The 16,923-nt window shown below is 38.5% G+C and overlaps 2 protein-coding genes across 2 annotated transcripts in view; one reads left to right on the forward strand and one right to left on the reverse strand.

Annotated features, from left to right (window-relative positions):
- RNF2 (ring finger protein 2) overlaps positions 1–16,923 on the forward strand; it is a 28,615-nt gene that overhangs the window by 9,323 nt on the left and 2,369 nt on the right. The window contains exons 2-6 of the mRNA XM_081112192.1: positions 9,306–9,394; positions 12,690–12,850; positions 13,489–13,704; positions 15,585–15,857; positions 16,637–16,808. Coding sequence (XP_080968318.1) covers positions 9,308–9,394; positions 12,690–12,850; positions 13,489–13,704; positions 15,585–15,857; positions 16,637–16,808 — 909 coding nt within the window. The 5' untranslated portion in view covers positions 9,306–9,307. The remainder of the gene's footprint in view (positions 1–9,305; positions 9,395–12,689; positions 12,851–13,488; positions 13,705–15,584; positions 15,858–16,636; positions 16,809–16,923) is intronic.
- TRMT1L (tRNA methyltransferase 1L) overlaps positions 1–16,923 on the reverse strand; it is a 49,476-nt gene that overhangs the window by 946 nt on the left and 31,607 nt on the right. The window lies entirely within an intron of this gene.

Here is a 16,923-nt window from a genome sequence, read left to right on the forward strand (position 1 = left end):
AGTTTTGCCTCTGACCTTTACTATGAGACCTTGAAGCAAGTTGCTTATTTATTCATTTATTTATTTATGTTTTGGCTTGATTCCTTATTTATTAAATGAGAGCAATTCTAGTACCTACTTCATAGGGTTATTAGGCTTAACCAAAATTTCGGAGAGGAAGGAAAGAGAGAGAAACATCAGTAGTGAGAGGATCATTGATCAGCCACCTCCTGCATGTCCACTACTGGGGATCGAGCCCGCAACCCTGGCATGTGCCCTGACTGGGAATTGAACCATGAGCTCCTGTTCCTGGGTGGACACTCAACCAGTGAGCCACACCAGCTGGGCAAAAGTTACCTATTATTAATAACAGTAGAGGCCTCTTGGCCTGGCCTGCAGGGATTGGGCAGAAACCGGCTCTCCCGACATCCCCCTAGGAGTCCTGGATTGTGAGAGGGCAGTTCTTGGGTGACGCACCCCCAGAATCAGGCTCCCTCCTCTCTGGTTCCGTTGCCTCACACGAGAACCACAGCTGCCCAGTCACCGCAGCTCAACAGCTCCTGCATTGAGTGTCTGCCCCCTGGTGGTCAGTGCACATCATAGCTACTGGTTGGATGGTCACTTAGGCTTTTATATATGTAGATAGATAGATTGATTGATTATTTCCTAGGACTGGGATAACTCGGCGAAAGTATATGAATATGAATTTATATCTCTGGAAATAATTTGGCTGCTTATTAAAAGGGTTATTCCAGTTGCTGTTAGAATGAAGGCATCAGCTTTCAACCTTTTTTTCTTTATCTAATTGTGTGTGTGTGTGTGTGTGTGTGTGTGTGTGTGTGAACTGCCTCACCACAAATTTTTCAGTAGATTATGCTCATGCCAAAAAGGTAGACCCTGTTGGTGTTTGCATTTTCAGTGGTATAAGGCAGGGAGGGGGGGCAAACCCCTGGCACGCGTGTCAAACATGGCACGCCAGTAACTTTTGCTGGCACGCGAAACCCTCTCTTATAATCTTCCATTTACAATTGTGAATCTTTGTTCTCAGTGATGAATTTTGTTAAGTCTCATAATAGGTGTAGCCTGATGGATGAAAGTAGCTCATGCCTATCTCTGAAGGTCATGAAATATAAACCTGATGTAAAATCTCTGTCATCAGTGATGCAGCAGCAAAAGTCCCACTGATAATATCAAACGGAGTCATAAAGTTTTCTCTCGGACTATCAGTGTACATGTATACATTAAAAAATACCGTAAATGTATTTTTCATCATCATATACTGTATTTTTGTCGCTCGGATGAATTTTATTATTTCTTCAAGATTCTTCACATACGTACACCTTAAGAGATATCACGTAGGCGTAACATGTTCTCAAAAAAGTGGGGTTGGCACACAGAAGAATTTTGAGTCAGAGATTTTGCTGGTTTTGGCATGCACTCACAAAAAGGTTGCCCACCCCAGGTTTAAGGGAATGTTTCTGTGACTTCTTACATTGTTACCTGCTAAAGCTGACATGTGTTTATCAGCACCTCTGCTGCTTCTGACAGAAATCTACACTTGATGGGCATGTCTCTTCCTAGGAAAGGATGACAACCTCGGTATACCACTTTTCAAAAGTTAACTTCTGTTCTGGCATGTGGGGCTTTGGACTGCAAGTCAATAGTTTACTAGATTTCTCTTTTTAGCTTTGTCATTAATGATACACTTATATAAATCTTTAAGCTTTAAGATGTAAAATACTTGTCAAATATAGAGATACTGATCTGTCTGTGTCATTAAATATGTAGATATTTTTTGGAGGCTAACCATGTGTGCTGATGGCATAGAGTACACAGCAAATAAAACTGGTTATTGCTGCCATATCAATATGCTTTCTTCTTTGCAGTTTCTTATAATCTGGGTAGGGATGTGAAATGAAGTTGGTAGCCTCCCTTGCTCTAATTAGGAACTCAGGATTTTTCTACTTTGCTCAGGAAATGACCATTGTTCTTTGTGTCTCTTGGTCTTAGGGCACTGGGAGAATTAAAAGTTGCCCCTCTCTAAGAATGTAGTTAGTTTTTGGTATAGAGTTAGTGTGTATTCAAAGCTGAGGGCCTAAATTATGCCAGAGTCTGAGGTCTAAGCTATTAAGTCAGTAGTTTGTAGGCCGCTAGATTCAAATACAGTGGGGCCTTGACTTACGAGTTTAATTCGTTCTGTGATGGAGCTCGTAACTCAAATTACTCGTATGTCAAATCACTGTGACGTTTGCTGCGCCAACTAGTGGTGGGGTATCTGAAGCTGGCTCGTAACCCGAATTTTTTTGAGCTTGCAACTCAAAGCAAAAAATCAGCCGAGAGATGACTCGTATCTCAAAAAAACTCGTTAGTCGGGACACTCGTAAGTCAAGGCCCCACTGTACTGGGATGAAGGCAATATACTAGAAACCCCTTAGGCAAGCAGGGATTAAGACAGTCTTAGAAGTTACAAAATTTAGACTGGCAGATGAGAATCAGAAGTAAAGCACCAGTGTAAGGAATGTCTTGTCAGAGAGACAGATGAGTTAGAATTCAGGAAATCAACAAAAATGGAAAGTTCTGACCAACTGGGATAAAAAATGAAAACACAAGAGAAACAACTCCCACTCTCAGATGTACATTCTCTAGCATCAGTATACAGTTCAGAAAAAGATCTATTGCTAACTGATTATTTAAAAATATATATATGCCAGATGGACGTGGAGATGTATAGTTTCAGCAATTTTCTTGAAGACAAAGTGCAGAAACCCTTGGCTTTGGCTTTTGAATGATAGATGTTTGAACTTTAATACACAATATGCCTCTTATTTTGAAAAGAAAAGATTGGAGGAAATGGATGACTGGTGTGTTTGATTGGAGGATTCAAGTTAAAAGATGTTGCTAATGGTAGACTTTCTTAGGTCAAGAGAAAGGACCATCGTTAGGCATTGTAGAGGTAAGGATCTTTTTTATAGCAAGCTTTTGATCCACAAAATATTAGTGCTAAGAAGGGCTCTTGATGCTACTTAATGTAACATTTTATTTACAAAGAAGGAAACCGGATCCTCAGATAAAGTGGTTAGCCCCAGTTCACCCAAGAATTTAGAAGTAGAGCTTTTGTTACCACGTGCATGTATCTGTAGAAAACTTGTGGCTACTCCTATGTGAGTAACCAATATTCCTATTATCAAATTGTCTCCACCTAGTGGCAACAGTTATTTTGCAAGGCTGAGTATAAACATGGGAAAAACTGTTAGGGGTAACTTTATTGATGACTCCTTTTGAAGAAGAGTCAGCCTGGTGACAAATTGTGTTGCCGTTGCAAAGGGAAAGGAGGAGACAGTGTGCCTAATAACCTTACTAAGGAATTTGTAAACTCTACAGTTACACGTGAATTAGGCAGTACATTTATTGCAGAACTTGGTGTGTTAAATTTGTATTTTAGAGTTTTCATACACACACACACACACACAGATATTATATAAGCATATATATTATATAAGCATATGTATATTCACATGTATAATTTTTCCTCTTTGTTAAGATAGCATGGTAAATCAGTAGAGAGAGATGAGCTAAACAATAACTGATTTGTTTAAAGTATTTACATATGAATCCTTTTTCCCCCGTTGACCTCTGACCTCTCCCCACTGGTCCCTGCTGCTCCCCCCCCCCCCCCCCCCGCACATGCCCTCCCCGCCCTACTGACTCTGTCCATGGGTTATGCTTATATGCATGCATACAAGTCCTTTGGTTGATCTCTCCTCCCCACCCCCCATGGGTTGGATGGTCTGTTCGATGCTTCTGTGTCTCTGGATCTGTTTTATTTCATCAGTTTATGTTGTTCATTATATTCCACACTAGAGGCTCGGTGCACGAAATTTGTGCACTTGGCGGGGGAGGGTGTTCCCCCAGCCCGGCCTGCGCCCTCTTGCAGTCCAGGAGGGCTTAGACCCGCTCCCCACGACCGTCAGTCGGACATCCTTAGCGCTGCTGCAGAGGCAGGAGAGGCTCCTGCCATCGTTGCTGCGCTCGCCAGCCATGAGCCTGGCTTCTGGCTGAGTGGTGCTCCTCCTGTGGGAGCACATTGACCACCAGGGGGCAGCTCCTATGTTGAGCGTCTGCCCCTTGGTCAGTGCGTATCATAGTGACCAGTCATTCCGCCGTTCAGTCTATTTGCATATTAGCCTTTAATTATATAGGACTAGTAGCCCTGCACACGAATCTGTGCACCAGTAGCTCCCTGCGGGGCCTGGCCACTCCATGCCCACTGCCCAGAGGCCCTCTGCGGCCTGGGGGGAACGCTTGCCTCGTCACTGCAGCAATGAAGCAAGAAACAAGCATTCTGCCAGGCCTGCCACGCTGCCTGCTCTCAGCGGCCACCCCTCTACCCCGCCCCGGGACTTGGGGACTCCGGTGGGGCTGAGAGGACTGGGCGCCACCATCTTGTGGCTGTGGGTGCCGCCATCTTTGTGATGGAGTGATGGTTAATTTGCCTATCACCCTTTTATTAGATAGATAGGATATGAGTGAGATCATGTGATACTTATCTTTCTGGCTTATTTCGCTTAGCATAATGCTCTCCAGTTCCATCCATGCACCGGTAGATTTTTTTCTGTCCAGTAGCATTGCCGGTGAGTTGTTTTTGAGCTAAATGCAAATAATCCATAACACTGATATATGGTGGGATAATTTTGAATCTAGTACTCTTCCTATAACCTGTGGTTTAATTAGCAAGCCCAGTTTCCTTTAATTCTTATTCTACATTTTCTTTTCACACTGCATGTTCTTTTCTCTTACAGTTTTGATTGCTATAAGCTGAAATTTCCCATCAGAACCTTTCATGCTTCAGGTGTGTTTATGCTTCTGGGTCACCTGCATATACCCCAGATGCAACAAGCCCAAAACTGAAGTTAGCTTCTCATCCCTTTCTAGAACATGCATATCATTTTCTGTTTAAAAATATATAGAAATTTTTAAAAATATATTTTGCTATCTCACTTTAGATTTTTTTTTTTTTTTTTTTAGTACTGATTACTAGAGGGCAGCTTGGCAGCTTGTGGTTTTATTCTCCTTTTTTTCTCATTTATTGTATCCCATGTATTTTACTTCCCAAGAGTTTTTCAGCTCTGCCCCTTCTAATTCATACTTATTATAAAAATGTAGGCATTTTTTCATTTGGATTATTGCACAGTTCTTTAAATTTTGCTTCCACAGGTCCATCCTCCACTGCTGCTGGAATTGATTTGTGTGTTTCAAATGTAAATCTGATTTTTGTCATTCCACTGTGGATTTTTCTCAACACCTTTGCAAGGCATAGAAGGCCTCCCTAATCTGGTCCACCGTTTAATTCTTCAGCCTCTGTTTTACTTCCAACCTCCCTCTTTTCTGTTAAGCTAAAAATAAAAAACCAAAAATGAGAGGCAACAAGTGTTTATTTGGGGTTGAAAGAATTGCAATTCTGGAAATACTGATTCAGGCAGAGACCTAAAAAATGTCCTAATTACAGGGTGAGCACAAGGGGTTTTTATTAGAAAAGGAGGGAATAATTACATGAATAGAAGAAAAATATTTCTATTGGTGCCAACAAACTGAGTTAATATTTTAGCTATACATGGCTGGTAACTGATTCTGTCTTCAAAAAGAATCCATAATCATTAGTTTTTGTGTTCAGAATGTCTGCTTTTCTGTTGGCTTTGCAAATGGTTGTTTGTAATACATTGTTGGTTTTGCCCAGTCCAAAGCTTATTTTGCCCAGTTCAGATATTCCAAAGGTTCAAGGCCCAAGGTATACAAAGTACTTCCTCTGGAATGGCTTCTCTGGCTCCATTTTTAAATGGCTTTACTTATTTCAGCTTCTCACATTTCACTCATTTAGTAGTGAACTACTTGGAGTTTCATAAACACCCCATATTGAGTTGTGCCTTTGCTTATTATGTTGGTCCTTCTGGACTGCTTACCTTTCCTTAGTTGGTTAACTTACACTTAACCTTAAACTCTCCTCTTCCAAGGGAGGAGTCTCTTTCTCTAGGAAGCCCTTTTCTGACTTCTGCTCCTCCATGTGACTACTACTTTGTGCTTTTGTAGCATTTACAAATTGTATGGAAAACATGGTTCAGGGCCCACTAGCCAATAAACTCTTGGAGGGTCTCATTTCCTATCACATAGTAGCTCTCAATAAATGTTTCCTATTCAATTGGTTGTCATTGTGGGTCTGTTAGCTTCTAATATGGGTAGACAGGGACAGAAGGAAAACAAGGCTGCTGCTGATATAACTGATGTTGCCTAATATTAGACCTTGATAGGTGTATCTGAAGCTTTGGGGAAAGACTGTATTGGGCCATTAAGAAAGTATCTGCGTTGTGGTACAGGGGTTGCAGGAGTAGTGCAGAAGAATGAAATAGTGATGAGTGATGAGAAATATTATAAGAGGGCACAGATGACCTAGATTATCTAGGTCTGCATTTTAAGTGGTACTTTAAAAAATCTTAGAACATTTATTCTTCCTGTAACAATAACTTAATTATATAGAGGTTAAAAAACATTAAGTCTGTTACCAGTACTCAAAAACTTAATTAAGACTGGATAATGAAGCTCTGTAATTCACCTTTGAAATGTTTCTGCTCTGTGTTCCATGATGTGGAAAAAAATACAATCCAATTAGGAGTTGATTATATTTTTAGATAAAGAAGCAATTAGGTTAGCAAAAATAATTTAGATGAATATTCCAGTTGTTTAGTACAATGACAACTTTCAGTAAAGAACACTTTGTCTTTAGATGCTTACAGAAATTAGTGTCTGTCTTACCGTTGTCACTTTAGATTACAAACTGCTGCAAGTGGTTTTCATGAGGTGATACTGCAGGCAATGCTATGATGGCAGTTGAATTGCTTACTCAGAATTTATCATTGCTCCCTAGTTTGCCTAGTCTGACCAAAGGATAAAGGCCATATAGGGTTCTCTACACTTTACCCCAATATTCTTGATGATCAGAGAACAGTCTGCCTGGCCTATATATATTATCTTAATCCCTTCAAAGATGGTATGTGGGAACTTAGTGTACTTTTGTCCTGAATATAATTTCTATACAGTATTTATTTTCAAAAAAAATTGTTAGTCTTCTTAAAGCCTAAATTATAGGGTAGTTTTAGGAACCAAATTCTGCATGGTAGAATGATAAATATTTAAAAGCTATATTTATTCATATTATCCTGGAAGTAGACACAAAATTTCAGGGACAAGGATGGATAGATTATTATTACAGCAATAACTGCATCAGTTCCCCTGTGCCTGAGTTCTTCTCCCCACCCCACCCCCATCACCCCGAAAGCTATGCAGTAAGAGCTATCAGGGGTCCTCAAACTATGACTCGTCCCGGGCCCGCAGTGCGCATGTGTGGAATGTCTGAGGGACAGTGAACTGGCCCCCCCTGTTTAAAAAGTTTGAGGACCTCTGAGCTAGATGTTCATTTGGTAGGCGAAGAACCTAAAAATATGAATCTGGGAGCTTGTGTAGTTGTTACCTCACCTCCTGAGAAAGGGAGAGAAATCCTTGCTTCCTAATGGAAACAAATTCTCCTTAGTTGAAAAGGAGGATACAATCTTTAGCATGTAAATGAACTTTTCTGGGCGGGGTGGATATCAGAGAGGTCTTAAACTTTAAGGCCCCTGGAATGTCTCCATACTCTCATCCCTCCTGAAATATAAAAGCATATGTCTAGAAAGATAAATCTCTTACCTATTCAGTTACCTTTGTGTTTTAAGACTTTTCTGAAGGACAAGTGTTTTTCTGTCTGTTGTTGTTTTGCTTCGGGCCCTAACCATACAGAAACACAAAAATACTTTCTCTATGCATAGAAACTGATAAATCTTCCTTTTGTCTTCCCTTTCCCATGATAATTTGAAGTGCCACTTTTTTAGTCATGAACAGGTCAAACACTGTTATGATTGTCTAACTTGAGCTCCTTTCTTTCCATCATAACCGTTGTTGAGGTGTTCAGCAATAAATACCCTGGCAGGTTAGGTCCTGGTTAACCAGTTTTTCCTGAGGGCAGAGCTTAAGAACAGAGTGACCAGTGACTTAAAGTGCTAGAAAGCAGCTTTTGTATCTTTGACAAAAGTTGGACTAGAGGCCATGCTGTAGAGTCTCAAATTTTCCTGATTTAGTTCTAAGTTCCATGACCACGACTTTTTAAAAAAGTATTGTTTTAAATAGCTGTTGTGTGCCAGGCACAGTGCAAGGTAATGGGGATATTGTGGAGAATAAGATAGATAAAAGTGCCACAGTGGGAGGGTAAGGGGAGCGGGGGGAAGGAAGACATGAAAGAATGGCAAAGTAAGAATTTTGTTAGACTTCATGAAGGAGCTAGCTATGGGAAAATCTTTGGGGAAAAGAGCCTTCTGTTACAGATAGAAGGATGAGCTAGTGAAGGTTGTAAAATGAAAATGAGCAAGATTGATAAAGAGAAGAATGACAGATGTGGCTGACAGATGGTGAACAGAACTCAGAATCACAAGCATCTTTAGGTGTTTGGATTCTGTTTTAATTTCTAAAACAGGCATGATAAACATTTTGCTCTATAACTAGCTTTTTAAAAAAATTTAATGTTTGTTGTGTACATCTGTTGAACTCCATGTCAGACATACAGCTTATATAGTATATATATATATATATATATATGGCCATATTCTTATTGACAGGCATGCATAGACTTTTTTTTTGATATTACAAATAATGCTGTCAATTTTTGGTTCTTAGTTTTTTCCCTCCCCGTCTCCCCAATAGGTGGGGATAGGATGGCTAGAATGCGCAAGAGTTGTGTATTTTCCTTCCCCAAGTCAATGAGGTTCTGGATAATACTCTGGCAGGTTAGGTTCTGGTTAACCAGTTTTTCTTGAGGGCAAAGCTTAAGAACAGAGTGATCAGTGGCTTAAAGTGCTAGAAAGCAGCTTTTGTATCTTTGATAAAAGTTGGACTAGAGGCCATGCTGTAGAGTCTCAAATTTTCCTGATTTAGTTCTAAGTTCCATGACCATGACTTTTTTAAAAAGTATTGTTTTGGTTAAGACTGTTTTGTATACCTTCAGTAATAATTAAGTACTTTCTGTGTGTTTATTTTGGGCATTCAGAGATCGGTTAGTCTCTCTTGCTTTCTAGTAGTTTGTATTATAAATGGAGAGATTCTTGAGCTTTTTTTTTTTTTAATTTTTGAGGAGCCAGTGTATAATTTTTATTTTTATTATCCTCAGGATTTACAATTCCTAAAAATCACTTTTGAGATTTATTTCCCTTTCAGATACTAAATTGTTTTTCTTTCTTTTTTATCCCTAGCAATGTCTCAGGCTGTGCAGACAAATGGAACTCAACCATTAAGCAAAACATGGGAACTCAGTTTATATGAATTACAACGAACACCTCAGGTAATGTAGACTAAGATAACAGTGGAAATATGATACATATGTAAGTTGGGATACATTTTTAGAAAATGAAAACTTGAAAGAACATAACAGTAATAATAAATTGATATACAAGTAGTACTGACTTGTGTATATTTGGTTGACACTTCATTCATTCATTCAACAAATAATTTGAGTGCATATTCTACAGGTCCTAAGCTAGGCACTAGGTGAAATGGTGAATAAAACATGTAGCACCAGCTCTTAGAATTTATAGACATTAAACAGATAAACATCCATAGAATTATACCTTGAGAGATTGGGTAAAGGAAAAGCCCTCAGTGCTGTAATAAATAATAGCTGGGGGAACTAGGGAAGACTATTTTCAGAAGGTAAACATGGGGAAGACTGGGAGTGGAAGCAGGGTTGAAGGAGATAAGCATACTTACAACTGATCTCATTTTAAGTTGGTGATGCCTATAAGACAGGCAGTGATGCTAACTAGAGAACTGGACTAAAAGTTAAGTTTTAGAGATTGGCAGCACATTTACAGCATGGTGAATAGATAAGATCATCTAGAAAGAGAGGAGGAGAGGGCCCGGATCTTCATCCAGAGGAGCTTCAACATTTAGAGATTAAGTAATGGACAAGGAGCCAGCAAAGGAGACAGGGGAAAGCAAGGAAGAGCGAGAGAGAGGGGATAAAATCTATGAGGAAGTGTTTTAAGGAGGAGGATTCAGTTATTGTTTTCAACAGTATTCAGAAGATGAATAAGATGAGCATTACAAAAGTGTACATTAGATTTGGCAATATGTACTTGGTGATTTTTTTCAAGAGATTCACTTGATAGATTGTGCTGCTATGTCGAAGGGGGAAAAAGTGAAAATGCATAGGCAATTCTTCAGAAAAGTTTGGCTCTGCAGTGGAGCAGAGAAATGGAGCAAACACTGGAGGGGGACATATAGCATTGGGAAGTTTTAAATTACTCCTTTCACTTCCCTTGTTCAACATTCCCCTCTCCTCCCCACCTCTCCACCCTTGACAGCTCTAAGGTGCATCATGCACATTTCTCTGTGCAGCAACTCTATGGAGATACTACTCTGGGCTGATTTAGTGGAGGAAAGTTAGCTAAAATCTGAGAGCAGATAGAATAGTCAAACGAGTGATACACTTAATAACATAGGAAGGAATGTGTTTTCAGTAGGAAGAGGTATACTTCCTCCTTATAGGAAAGAAGATGATTATGAAATTTGAGGTAAGGTAATGTATTGAATGTTCATGTGGAGAAGGTCTGCAGATAGAAGAAAAGGTGTACAGTAGTGTAGTGAAAGGAAAAATGAGTTTGTTAGAGAAACCAATTACTGAGCAGTATTGAACACCCATTTGAGTCTGGTGAAAGTTTTAGTGATACCCGTCTGGTTGTGAGAATCCCCCCGTCTTACCCCCATACTGCTGCTCTACCTGCACAGGTACAGGCCTGGAGAACAGGGTTGGGATTTTGTTAGGCAAGTTCTTTCTAAACAGGACAGACTTACTAGCTGAGTCATCATCATTCTCTTTGATTATTTCCTCATTAGAGGTTATAATTCCTAAATCAGAAGTTTGTGTATGTATTAAAACTAAGTAAAATAAAATATAGAAAGTGCTTTATATAGCGAGGCTGAAACATGCAGACACTTGATAATAGTGATAGTTATTGTAAATGTAAATATATTTTACTTGCGTTCTTTATGGACAGTACCTGTTATTTCTGTCTTTCCTTGTGGGGTCACCAGTCTTTGACGCTTTAGAGAAAGCAGGTACTATGGAGAGGCAGTGGAAACAAGGGAGTGTCACTAACATGGGAAGCTCCTTATTTTTACTTGCGTCTTCCTTTCCAGTAGTTACTGAATCTCTTTTCTTATTCCATCTGGGCCATATTGGTGGCTTTTGAGCTAGGTAATTTGTTCTCAATGCCACCTTGTAGGAAGAGTGGATAGTGGTAGGAAGAAGTAGGAGTCACTAGTCTCTCTGCAGCTGGGAACTCCAAATGCATTTTATCACATTTTTTAGACATGACAAATAAAAATACTTCAGATATACTATGGTTTAAATCAGTTAGCCTGAGAACCTGACCACTTTGTGTAAAATTGCTTTTGTGGATCAAGACTTTTTAAGTTCCAAAAAAGTGATTTTAAAATGAAATAGTTAAATTGTGTATTAGTTAGAGAATATTTGTATTGGAATCTTAAAATCTTTTTAATAGATAGCATGAAATGTATAACTTACAGTAGTCCCCTCTTATCCACGGGATTACATTCTCAGACACCTAGTGCATGCCTGAAACCACAGATGGTACTAAACACTAAATTCCATCTTTTTTCCTATACAAACATACCTAGGGTAAAGTTTAGTTTATAACTTAGCCAATTTCATGGCTAGAAGATTCCTTCTTACTATAGGTCTTAGTATCCTTATTGAGAACTTTCACCTTTTTATTTAAAGAAAGCACTTTATGGCTTCTCTCTGTCATATCTAAATTGCCAGCATTGCTACGCTACTCTTGTGCTTTGGGGCCATTAGTAAGTATAATAAAGATTACTTGAACACAGCTCAAGATACTGAGACAGTTGATCTGATAACTGAGAAGGCTCCTGTCTCCAACGTAAGGGTAGCTTGTGTATACAGTGGGGATATGCTGGGCAAAGGGCTGATTCACCTCCCAAGTGGGATGGAGCAGGACAGCATAAGGTTTCATCACATTACTCAGAACAGTGCACAATTTAAAACCTCCGAGTTGTTTATTTTTGGAATATTCCATTTAAAATTACGGACTGTGGTTGACCATAGGTAACTGAAACCTCAGAAAGTGAAGCCACTGATAAAAAAAAGGGGGGAACTATATTATCAAAATGGTGTAATTCTGGAGACGGAAGAAACTTGCTCATTTTGCAGGGTAAAGAACGATGTCAAATAGTTATTTAGAACCACATAACTGGTTAATATGGCTAGAACTAAAACCTCAGGTATCTGATTCCTAATTCAATGCTTTTTTTTATTACACCAGGATAATTTACTACTAGTTGTCTTTTAGATACATTAATATATTATCTTTAGCATTAAAATAAAATCATTTATATATAACGCATTGGTGGAGGCAGTGAAAGGAATTGGGGGACATTATAGCCGAAACAAGATTGGCTGTGAGCTGACAGTGGTAGTGGCTGGGTGATAGGTATTTAGATGTTCATTTTTGTCATTCTTAATACTTTTGTGTATTTGAACTTATCCACAATAAAAATATAGGTAGCGTTTAAATTTTAAGTCCCCTCTTTTACAGGAGGCAATAACGGATGGCTTGGAAATTGTGGTTTCACCTCGAAGTCTACACAGTGAATTAATGTGCCCAATTTGTTTGGATATGTTGAAGAACACCATGACTACAAAGGAGTGTTTGCACCGTTTTTGTGCAGACTGCATTATCACAGCCCTCAGAAGTGGGTATGTTGAAATGAGTTACACTAGGTACTTCAGCTGTACCAAGACAGTGCTCTATGGGTTTTGAGAAGTACATACTCTAGAAGTATTCATTTGAGAATTGGAAATTTTCTAAACTCTAGGTTTGAATTATTGGAGTATCTTTGTTTTGAAACAATTCATTTTACACATTTTCAGAAGCTTTATAGGATGCCTATTTGTTTTGAGGAAATTATGAAGCCATGGTTTTTCTATTTAAGTATACAAAATGATATCCTTATGAATTGTTTTAATAAAAGAATTGATAACATAAATTAATATAGGTGATTATTTTTTGCTTGTATGTCATGGGAATGAGAAAGGGGAAATTAATATTAGGAAAAGAGTTGATTTCTATTTCTAAAAGTGGCTATAAATTATCATTGGTGATAATCAAATTTTTCCTTTGACAGTAGTATAGAGTATCTGAGGTTTTCAAAAATCTTGCTCACCCAAGATTAGTCAGATTTTTAATAAAGTTTAAGTTAATCAGTTTAAATTTCTATGACTTCTTAAAGATATTAGAATAAAGATAATGTAACTATTCCAGAAGCTAGATATTTTTGTCTTTAGCCTAAAGGTACTGGCATTGTTTACATTGTTTTTCCTTTCTTTTTATTTAGCAATAAAGAATGTCCTACATGTCGGAAAAAGCTAGTTTCCAAACGATCACTAAGGCCAGACCCGAACTTTGATGCACTCATCAGCAAAATTTATCCAAGTCGTGATGAGTACGAAGCTCATCAAGAGAGAGTATTAGCCAGAATTAATAAGCACAATAATCAGCAAGCACTCAGTCACAGCATTGAGGAAGGACTGAAGATACAGGCCATGAACAGGTATATGGGGAAGAAGGTGGCCATTTTCCTGAATACTTTATTAAATATTGAATTTATTAACAGCCTTCATTTTTAAAAAGACAAAATACAAAAAGTAATAAATAGTAGTTCTGCAAGATTACATTTTCATGCAAGTGTGGTATATGCCTCCAGGTATCTTATATGCCTGGGTTTCCATTTAAAACACTAGAACTTTTGAATTCTCTTTTATACCCACTTCTCCCTCCACTTACCTACTGTTCTATTTCTCTTCTTTTTATAGCAATACTTCTTAAAAGAGTTGTCTGTGCTCACTATCTCTACTTCTTCCATTTCCTTTTGAACCCTCCAGTCAGACTTTAATTCCTTGTATTACTGTTATCAAAAGTTACCAGTGGTGTCAACATTGTGAAATCTAATTGCTGATTCTCAGACCCCATCTTACTTTAGTAGCATTTTACAAATTAATTTCTCTGAATAATTTTCTTCTGGCTTTCAGGAGACCATATTTTCCTGGTTCCCTTTGTATTTTATTAGCTATTTCTTATCTGAAACTTACCATGTATAGACATGTACTGAACTTTTTTGTCCTTACCCCCTATTTTTCTTCATTCTTGCTCATTTCAGTTGATGGCAGCTCCATCATTCCACTTGCTATCTAGGCCACCATTATCTTTCATTTGAAGTACTGAAAAATCCTCATGAGTGGTCTATAATTTATACTTTCCACGCTTACCCCCACATAATCTATTCTCAGCACAGCAGCCAGAGTGATTCTGTTAAATTGAAAGTCAAATCATGATTCTCCTTTGCTTTGAGGTCTCTAATAACGTTTATTAACATTCAGGTTAAAAGACGTTGGCTTCTAAAACCCTACATAATTTGGGCACCTTCTCACTCCCATTCTCTTTTTCTCTCTGACATCTAATATATTCAGGCCTCATCATTTTCCAAAGTAGGAGATGCCGGTAGAGTCCCATCCATGTCTAGTTCTCACCTTGGCTGAACTTCAGAGTCACTTAGAAAGTTTTTAAATCCTAGGGCTTCAGGTAACACCTTAGACCAACTAAATCAGAATCTGATTGGACTTAGGCGTCACTATTTAAGGTTTCAGGAGTGGTTTTAAAGTATAGCCTTTAGTCTGGCTAGTGTTGCTTAGTGGTTGAGCCTTGACCCATGAACCAGGAGGTAACCGTTGGAGTCCCAGTCAGGGCACATGCCTTGGTTGCTGGCTCAATCCCCACTAGGGGGCATGTAGGAGGCAGCCAATGGATGATTCTCTCTCATTGATGTTTCTATCTCTTCCTCCCTTATTCTGAAATCAATAAAAAAAATTTTTTTATAAAAAAAAAAAGAGCAACTTTTAACCACTGGCTTAGAGGTTAAACTCCATTAAACTCACCTGAAATTGTATTTAGTAAAGCAAAATAAAGTATTATAATTTTTAAAAAAATTTAAATCACTGTTTATATTCACTATTATTTCATTATTAGTTTCAGGTATACAGCATATTGTTTAGACAATAATATATTTCACAAAGTGTCCCTCCCCCAATATTTCTAGTTCCCACCCACCTTTCATCATATATAGTTATAAAGTACTAAATTTTGAGTGTATTTAAAGTTACACAATTCTTTTTAAAAAAAATTAATTTCTCTCTTTTTTTTTTTTTTTTTTTAGAGATAGAGAGAGAGAGAGAGAGAGAGAGAGAGAGAGAGAGAGGAAAGGGAGAGGGACTAGGGAAAGATAGAAACATTGATGAAAGAGAAACATCTGTTGGCTGCCTCCTGCACGCCCCCTACTAGGCTTTTCTAGAATTTTCTAGAATTATAAAGTTCTGTAAACATGCTTCAAAGGGGTTCATTAAAAATGCCTGCAACGCCTTTTTGTTTCTTAACTAGACTACAGCGAGGCAAGAAACAACAGATTGAAAATGGCAGTGGAGCAGAAGACAATGGTGACAGTTCTCACTGCAGTAATGCATCCACACACAGCAATCAGGAAGCAGGGCCCAGTAACAAACGGACCAAAACATCAGATGATTCTGGGCTTGAGCTTGATAACAATAATGCAACAGTGGCAATTGATCCAGTAATGGATGGTGCTAGTGAAATTGAGTTAGTGTTCAGGCCTCATCCCACACTGATGGAGAAAGATGACAGTGCACAGACAAGGTAAGTGTGCGGGTTAGTTTTAGATTATCTGAATTCAGGAAATTTAATTGGGAGTTAAAGGCAATTTTGCATAAGAAAGAAGGGCAGTATTTGCCATCCAGTTGACTGTCAGGGTTCATTTGGATATTCTTGATGCCTAGGTTGTTGTTTTCTTCCTCCATGCTTCCCATCCACACTTGGGTATCTGAAAGGAATGACCTGACTCTCCTTCCTAGAGGAGGGAGAAAAAAGGGTCAGTTAAATTTCTTAACAGTGACACTGGGGTGCCAGTAAACACCACACTGCTTGCTGGTGAGGATGGCACTGCACCTCAGCTTTCTGCCTGCCGTTGAGTGCAGATAAGCATCCAATATTTGCTCAGTGAGTAAGTGATGAGTATACCATACTTTAACAAAAAACCCAAGATTAGCACTTTTCTGCTCAGTCTTAAACACCAGAAAATTGATGAATTTTTAAACAACAAGCAATTGGTCGTATTCTTGCTGCTGTAGACAGCAGGACTTTGATCATTGGGTTGAGATGTTTGTTCTTTTTCCTCAGTACTGTGTATATTTGTTGGATTTTTATCATTTTATATCACATTTTTATGGATGCTTTTGTGGCCTGGTAGATAGTCTACTTTCAATAAGGAATTTTTAGATAATAGATGATTAAATTTCTGATGCTATTTTATCAGTAATAGAGACATTTACATTTTATAGAAATGTATTAGTCTTATAATCTAATTACATTTTCATTATTAATTTAGAAATGAAATTTCTAATGATCTATTTTTCCAGATACATAAAGACTTCTGGTAATGCCACTGTTGATCACTTATCCAAGTATCTGGCTGTGAGGTTAGCTTTAGAAGAACTTCGAAGCAAAGGAGAATCAAACCAGATGAACCTTGATACAGCCAGTGAGAAGCAGTATACCATTTATATAGCAACAGCCAGTGGGCAGTTCACTGTGAGTATTCTATAATAATAAAAGTGTAATATGCTAATTAGACCAGATAACCTTCCAGACGAAGCTGCAGCGGCAGGGGCCGAGGCAGAGGCTGCGGTGGGGGCCGAGCCCCTTG

The sequence above is a fragment of the Myotis nattereri genome (genome assembly GCF_964212035.1).
Source record: "Myotis nattereri genome assembly, chromosome: 18".
Lineage (NCBI taxonomy): Eukaryota > Metazoa > Chordata > Mammalia > Chiroptera > Vespertilionidae > Myotis > Myotis nattereri.